The sequence below is a fragment of the Onthophagus taurus genome, chromosome 3, assembly GCF_036711975.1.
Source record: "Onthophagus taurus isolate NC chromosome 3, IU_Otau_3.0, whole genome shotgun sequence".
NCBI lineage: Eukaryota > Metazoa > Arthropoda > Insecta > Coleoptera > Scarabaeidae > Onthophagus > Onthophagus taurus.
In genome coordinates this window covers 27117715-27126300 of record NC_091968.1, presented here as the reverse complement: position 1 = coordinate 27126300, position 8586 = coordinate 27117715, and the positions used below count along the sequence as shown (strand labels likewise).

At 25.1% G+C, this 8586-nt stretch overlaps 1 protein-coding gene across 1 annotated transcript; it reads right to left on the bottom strand.

Annotated features, from left to right (window-relative positions):
• Positions 1-4833: 4833 nt before the first annotated feature.
• LOC111422611 (von Willebrand factor-like) lies at positions 4834-6268 on the bottom strand. Its single transcript, XM_071195580.1, has 6 exons — positions 6079-6268; positions 5688-6023; positions 5484-5634; positions 5315-5430; positions 5104-5263; positions 4834-5049 (listed from the first exon to the last, which is right to left on the bottom strand). Exons 1-6 carry the CDS (start codon positions 6154-6156, stop codon positions 4871-4873), a joined length of 1020 nt encoding a protein of 339 aa, XP_071051681.1. The 5' UTR covers positions 6157-6268; the 3' UTR covers positions 4834-4870.
• Between the last annotated feature and the right edge of the window lie 2318 nt (positions 6269-8586).

Here is an 8586-nt window from a genome sequence, read left to right as displayed (position 1 = left end):
TATTTATGGCACATTGAATCCTCATTAAATTTGCTTTAAAATGTTGGTTATTTCATCATTATATCTCAATTAGTTCTTGAGATACGATTTTTTTAATTTCTATTAAAATTAATAGCAATAAAAAGTGCAACGTTGGGGTTAAAAAATCATCACAACTATGTTTATGGAAACTAAGAAATTATTTATGGCACATTGAATCCTCATTAAATTTGCTTTAAAATGTTGGTTATTTCATCATTATATCTCAATTAGTTCTTGAGATACGATTTTTTTAATTTCTATTAAAATTAATAGCGATAAAAAGTGCAACGTTGGGGTTAAAAAATCATCACAACTATGTTTATGGAAACTAAGAAATTATTTATGGTACATCTAATCCTAATTAAATTTGCTTTAAAATGTTGCTTATTTCATCATTATATCTCAATTAGTTCTTGAGATACGATTTTTTGAATTTCTATTAAAATTAATAACGATAAGAAGTACAACGTTGGGGTTAAAAAATCATCACAACTATGTTTATGGAAACTAAGAAATTATTTATGGTAAATCTAATCCTAATTAAATTTGCTTTCAACTGGTGGTTATTTCATCATTATATCTCAATTAGTTCTCGAGATACGATTTTTTAAATTTTTATTAAAATTAATAATCATGAAATATAGAGTTGGCGGTAAAGAATCACAACGATGTTTATGGAATCTGAAAAATTATTTATGGCACATTGAATCGTTATTAAATTTGCTTTAAAATGGTGGTTATTTCATCGTTATATCTCAATTAGTTCTTAAGATACGATTTTTATAAAAATCGAAAAAAATTTTAATTTTTTAAATATCAAGAATTTACCTCAACTTCAAAAATTAATATCTCAAGAACTAAAAGATATTTTTAAAATCGGTCTTTTTCATTCGAAAGATCATAGTTTTCTTAATTATTCTTGAAAATTTTGATTAAATTGGCATAAAAATCGATTTTTTGCGATTTTTATAAACACGATAGGTAAAAATTGTAATTTTTAAAACATCATGAATTTACCTCAACTTCAAAAATTAATATCTCGAGAACTAAAAGATATTTTTAAAATCGGTCTTTTTCATTCGAATGATCATAGTTTTCTTAATTATTCTTGAAAATTTTGATTAAATTGGCAGAAAAATCGATTTTTATAAACACCATAGGTAAAAATTGTAATTTTTAAAACATCAAGAATTTACCTCAACTTCAAAAATTAATATCTCAAGAACTAAAAGATATTTTTAAAATCGGTCTTTTTCATTCGAAAGATCATAGTTTTCTTAATTATTCTTGAAAATTTTGATTAAATTGGCAGAAAAATCGATTTTTTCCGATTTTTATAAACGCGATAGGTAAAAATTGTAATTTTTATACATCAAGAATTTACCTCAACTTTAAAAATTAATATCTCAAGAACTAAAAGATATTTTTAAAATCGGTCTTTTTCATTCGAAAGACCATAGTTTTCTTAATCATTTTTGAAAATGTTGATTAAATTGGCAGAAAAATCGATTTTTTCCGATTTTTATAAACGCGATAGGTAAAAATTGTAATTTTTATACATCAAGAATTTACCTCAAATTTAAAAATTAATATCTCAAGAAATAAAAGATATTTTTAAAATCGGTCTTTTTCATTCGAAAGATCATAGTTTTCTTAATTATTCTTGAAAATTTTGATTAAATCTGTTGAAAAATCGATCTTTTTCGATTTTTATAAACACGATAGGTAAAAATTGTAATTTTTAAAACATCGAGAGTTTACCTCAACTTCAAAAATTAATATCTCAAGAACTAAAAGGTGTTTCTAAAATCGGTCTTTTTCATTCGAAAGATCATAGTTTTCTTAATTATTTTTGAAAATTTTGATTAAATTGGCAGAAAAATCGATTTTTTCCGATTTTTATAAACGCGATAGGTAAAAATTGTAATTTTTATACATCAAGAATTTACCTCAACTTCAAAAATTAATATCTCACGAACTAAAAGATATTTTTAAAATCTGTCTTTTTCATTCGAAAGATCATAGTTTTCTTAATCATTTTTGAAAATTTTGATTAAATTGGCAGAAAAATCGATTTTTTGCGATTTTAATAAACGCGATAGGTAAAAATTGTAATTTTTAAAACATCAAGAATTTACCTCAACTTCAAAAATTAATATCTCAAGAACTAAAAGATATTTTTAAAATCGGTCTTGTTCATTCGAAAGATCATAGTTTTCTTAATCATTCTTGAAAATTTTGATTAAATTGGTAGAAAAATCGATTTTTTGCGATTTTTATAAACACGATAGGTAAAAATTGTAATTTTTAAAACATCAAGATTTACCTCAACTTCAAAATTTAATATCTCAAGAACTAAAAGATATTTTTAAAATCGGTCTTTTTCATTCGAAAGATCATACTTTTCTTAATCATTTTTGAAAATTTTGATTAAATTGGCAGAAAAATCAATTTTTTGCGATTTTTATAAACGCGATAGGTAAAAATTGTAATTTTTAAAACATCAAGATTTTACCTCAACTTCAAAAATTAATATCTCAGAAACTAAAAGATATTTTTAAAATCGGTCTTTTTCATTCGAAAGATCATAGTTTTCTTAATTATTTTTGAAAATTTTGATTAAATTGGTAAAAAAATCGATTTTTTGCGATTTTTATAAACGCGGTAGGTAAGAATTGTAATTTTTAAAACATCAAGATTTACCTCAACTTCAAAATTCAATATCTCAAGAACTAAAAGATATTTTTAAAATCGGTCTTTCTCATTCGAAAGATCATAGTTTTCTTAATTATTCTTGAAAATTTTGATGAAATCTGTTGAAAAATCGATTTTTTGCGATTTTTATAAACACGATAGGTAAAAATTGTAATTTTTAAAACATTAAGAATTTACCTCAACTTCAAAAATTAATATCTCAAGAACTAAAAGATATTTTTAAAATCGGTCTTTTTCATTCGAAAGATCATAGTTTTCTTAATCATTTTTGAAAATTTTGATCAAATTGGCAGAAAAATCAATTTTTTGCGATTTTTATAAACGCGATAGGTAAAAATTGTAATTTTTAAAACATCAAGATTTTACCTCAACTTCAAAAATTAATATCTCAGAAACTAAAAGATATTTTTAAAATCGGTCTTTTTCATTCGAAAGATCATAGTTTTCTTAATCCTTTTTGAAAATTTTGATTAAATTGGTAAAAAAATCGATTTTTTGCGATTTTTATAAACGCGGTAGGTAAGAATTGTAATTTTTAAAACATCAAGATTTACCTCAACTTCAAAATTTAATATCTCAAGAACTAAAAGATATTTTTAAAATCGGTCTTTCTCATTCGAAAGATCATAGTTTTCTTAATTATTCTTGAAAATTTTGATGAAATCTGTTGAAATATCGATTTTTTGCGATTTTTATAAACACGATAGGTAAAAATTGTAATTTTTAAAACATTAAGAATTTACCTCAACTTCAAAAATTAATATCTCAAGAACTAAAAGATATTTTTAAAATCGGTCTTTTTCATTCGAAAGATCATAGTTTTCTTAATCATTTTTGAAAATTTTGATTAAATTGGTAAAAAAATCGATTTTTTGCGATTTTTATAAACGCGGTAGGTAAGAATTGTAATTTTTAAAACATCAAGATTTACCTCAACTTCAAAATTTAATATCTCAAGAACTAAAAGATATTTTTAAAATCGGTCTTTCTCATTCGAAAGATCATAGTTTTCTTAATTATTCTTGAAAATTTTGATGAAATCTGTTGAAATATCGATTTTTTGCGATTTTTATAAACACGATAGGTAAAAATTGTAATTTTTAAAACATTAAGAATTTACCTCAACTTCAAAAATTAATATCTCAAGAATTAAAAGATATTTTTAAAATCGGTCTTTTTCATTCGAAAGATCATAGTTTTCTTAATCATTTTTGAAAATTTTGATTAAATTGGCAGAAAAATCAATTTTTTGCGATTTTTATAAACGCGATAGGTAAAAATTGTAATTTTTAAAACATCAAGATTTTACCTCAACTTCAAAAATTAATATCTCAGAAACTAAAAGATATTTTTAAAATCGGTCTTTTTCATTCGAAAGATCATAGTTTTCTTAATTATTTTTGAAAATTTTGATTAAATTGGCAGAAAAATCGATTTTTTGCGATTTTAATAAACGCGATAGGTAAAAATTGTAATTTTTATACATCAAGAATTTACCTCAACTTCAAAAATTAATATCTCAAGAACTAAAAGATATTTTTAAAATCGGTCTTTTTCATTCGAAAGATCATAGTTTTCTTAATCATTTTTGAAAATTTTGATTAAATTGGCAGAAAAATCAATTTTTTGCGATTTTTATAAACGCGATAGGTAAAAATTTTAATTTTTAAAACAACAAGAATTTACCTCAACTTCAAAAATTAATATCTCAAGAACCAAAAGATATTTTTAAAATCGGTCTTTTTCATTCGAAAGATCATAGTTTTCTTAATCATTCTTGACAATTTTGATTAAATTGGCAGAAAAATCGATTTTTTGCGATTTTTATAAACGCGATAGGTAAAAATTATAATTTTTAAAACATCAAGAATTTACCTCAACTTCAAAAATTAATATCTCAAGAACTAAAAGATATTTTTAAAATCGGTCTTTTTCATTCGAAAGATCATAGTTTTCTTAATTATTTTTGAAAATTTTGATTAAATTGGTAGAAAACTCGACTTTTTGCGATTTTTATAAACGCGATAGGTAAAAATTGTAACTTTTAAAACATCAAGAACGGTGTGGTTATTATTAAATAAAAAAATACAATTTGGTGAGAAGAAAGTCAATATTTATTTAATATTTTTTAATATTAAGGACACTCTGAAGGCCAATAACACACTCCTTGATACCACCGCATTCCTTCCGGACAATAACACCCCTCTTCGCAATCGAAACGTTCCCGATTATTTCTTGGGGATTCCCCACAAATTAGTTGTTTATGATTCGGGGCGCACGTCATGTATTGGAATATATTTTGGCACGTAATCTCTAAATAAAAAACTTAATTAACAAAAAAAAAATGTTTTTCGTCAATCAATGTACCGCATAATCCAGGACTTCTCCAATTAATAAGATTATTGTTCTTCGTTTGGCAACTTCTTACCATCGAATCCAACATATCACACATACATTCCTCGCGAATTGGATTTGAGCATGCGCAATATTCCGATCTGCATATGTTTCGGTACGATTCTTCAAAGTCCTTCATTAAAAAATAATAATAATAATAAAATCATTAAAAAAAATTATTTACCGCGCATCCAGCAAATTCTGGCCTTTGGAAAAGATTATGGCAAAAAATTTCCGAGTTATGGATTAATATTGGGGATGTTCCACAATGGTTCAAAAAATTATTTGAGAGGCATCCATCTAAAAATTGAATTTTAATAAAAATTGGAATTAAAAAATGAATCAAGTCTTACTTAAACCCCAACTGTTGGCCCATGCAAGAGAAGAGGTAGTGCTTGAACCATCAGACATAGTCAATTCATTGTAGTTACAACCATCGTTGTTTCCACAAAGACCATTAGTCGAATCGAAATTATTTTTGTTATTTTGAATTATCTCAAGTGTCTAAAAAACAAAATTAAACATAAAATTATAAACATTATATGATCGTTTCGTACGTTTCCGTTGTATCTTATCTTCATTTTGAATGGTTGTAACGCAATAATCGCCATACTTCCTGGTTGAGAAATTTTAATTCCACTATTAGTCGTTGGTACTTGATAAGGAAATCCATTTATTGTAAACGAAATAGATCCATAATTATCGACAGAAACCATATAGGTTTTTGAATGATAAATTATTTCAAGTGCGTTTGGATTTCTCAAGTAATTAATGATCAAACCTTTCGCTGGAATTGAAACTAACGTGTAACTACACGTTGAGGAAAAGCTGTAGACTTTTCCATCGAAAGTTTTTATGTGAGTTGAGTCGTAAATCACACAATCAGAAATTAACTAAGATACAAAAAGATTAATTTCGACATTTAAATTGTTAAAAAAAAATACTTACATCTCTTGTGCATTGTGAAGAAACTTTTGGGATCAAATTGTTGATGAGAATTAATAAGAAAAATGTTAACATCTCCATTATAAAAGATAATAACAATTTTTATGTAACTCTACCTTTTTATACTTCCTAATTTTTTATTGGACTATTGTTGATGCATTTACTCGCATAAAACGCTTAAAATATGATGTAAGTGTTATAAATTATAACATAAATTAATTGCAACAAACATTTATTATTTTTTAACACTTTTTAATAATCGCAATATAAACTTTCTAGTACTAGGTCTAATGTTAGTTCTACAGTGCAAGTCTAAAACTAATTTGACATTTAAATGTTATTTTTGACATTTCGCTCACCCCATCTAGCGTCAATTTTTGAATTTATTTCTTATTTTTCTTCTAAAAAACTTTGATTCAATAAATTATATTGTTTGAAAATAAACGGAAAGAATATTAATCGTTGTTTAGGTGAAAATTGCAAATTTTTACATTTAATTTTATTTAAATTTAAAAAACCTGTTTTTTACACTCGCGCCATCTAGCGTTAATCACCTACGTTAAATCATTTTTGACATTTTAATATCTTCGATTTACTTCTTGCTAATATTATTGAGTTTTATTAAAAAAATAAGTTCAAATGAAGCGAGAAAAACATCAAAATACGTTTTTGGACTCCCAAAGTATGTGTTTAAAGTGAGTGTGGATTCCAGTAAGCGATTTTTCCCCTTAAATTAGGGAATGTAGTTTGATAGAAAAGATAACCTAACTTTCTTTATTGAAAATTATTGGCGATTTTAAAAAAATCGATTTGATCTATTAAACGAAAAAAATGGTAAGTAATTAATTTAAAATCATTAATTAACCCCGTAAGTTATAATTTTTAATTAAAAATTTTATATATGCAAATTTAAATAAAAAAGATCCCTTTTTACACTCACGCCATCTAACGTTATTTAGCTACGTTAAATGATATTTGACATTTTAAAACCACCGATTCAGTTCTTGACAATATTATCGAGTTTTATTAAAAAAATAAGTTTAAATGAACCGAAAAAAACATCAAAATACGTTTTTAGACTCCCAAAATGTTAATTTAAAGTGCGTATAGATTCCAGTAAGTTATTTTTCCCCTTTAAATTACTTAATGAGTTTGATCGAAAATATAACCTAACTTTTTTAAGGGAATTGAAAATTGTTGGAGATTTAAGAAAATCGATTTAATTTATTAAATGAAGAAAATGGTAAGCAATTAATTTAAAATCATTAATTAATCCACGCAATTTATAATTTTTAATTAAAAATTTTAAATATGCAAATTTAAATAAAAAAGATCCCTTTTTACACTCGCGCCATCTAACGTTATTTAGCTACGTTAAATGATATTTGACATTTTAAAACCACCGATTCACTTCTTTGCAATATTATTGTTTTATTAAAAAAAATAAGTTTAAATGAACCGAAAAAACCATCAAAACATGTTTTTAGACTCCCAAAATGTTGATTTAAAGTGCGTATAGATTCCAGTAAGTTATTTTTTCCCTTTAAATTACTTAATGAGTTTGATCGAAAACATAACCTAACTTTTTTAAGGGAATTGAAAATTGTTGGAGATTTAAGAAAATCGATTTAATTTATTAAATGAAGAAAATGGTAAGCAATTAATTTAAAATCATTAATTAACCCCGTAATTTATAATTTATATTTAAAAATTTTAATTAACCAAACGTAAATAAAAAGGATCCCTTTTTACACTCACGCCATCTAGTGTTAATCACTCACGTTATATCATATTTGACATTTCAAACCACCGATTCACTTCTACCTAATATTACCGAATTTTATTAAGAAAATAAGATTAAATGAAGCGAAAAACCTTCAAAATACTGAATACTTTTTCAAATTTGTTGACATGATGAAAATAGCAGTAGCTATGAGTAAGTATGGTAACCAATTATTTTAAACAATTTCCTAAGCGTCAAAAACTGATTTAGTAAGTAATTGACCAGCACTGTTACTATGTAAAACTAACACTATACCTAGAACTAGAATCATTCGGGTTTAGCCGTCTTTAGAGACGTGCGGCTAAACCCAAATGTCTCTAGTTCTAGGTATAGGTAGTAGGTTCTAGGTGTAGGTATAGGTATAGGTTCTAGGTATAGGTTTCAATTTAATCATCCTATTTATGTGTCAGATAGATATTTTAAACCATTTTGAACCAAAATCGTCAATAAATCCCATTTTTTGAATACTTTCAAGTTTATGGACAACATTCCATTTCATTATTTTAACTTATTTTCTCTTTGTTCAGTATCCTCGAGATATTTCTTGTTGATTAGAATAATTTCAACACTCACCAACAACCTTTTTCTACTTTTTGGCAAATTTGAAACACTTCTAAACCCACCAAAATCCTTTTTTCAATTTAATCATCCTATTTATGTGTCAGAGAGATATTTTAAACCATTTAGAACTATTTTGAACCAAAATCATCAATAAATCCCATTTTTTT

What these genes read in the sequence shown, in the direction of transcription:
- LOC111422611 (XM_071195580.1), bottom strand. Translation starts at nt 6,156, where the DNA reads ATGGAGATGTTAACATTTTTCTTATTAATTCTCATCAACAATTTGATC. An exon ending in CTTCACAATGCACAAGAGAT is followed by an intron (nt 6,024 to 6,078) that starts GTAAGTATTTTT and finishes TTTGTATCTTAG; the next exon opens with TTAATTTCTGATTGTGTGAT. An exon ending in CAGAATTTGCTGGATGCGCG is followed by an intron (nt 5,264 to 5,314) that starts GTAAATAATTTT and finishes TTTTTAATGAAG; the next exon opens with GACTTTGAAGAATCGTACCG.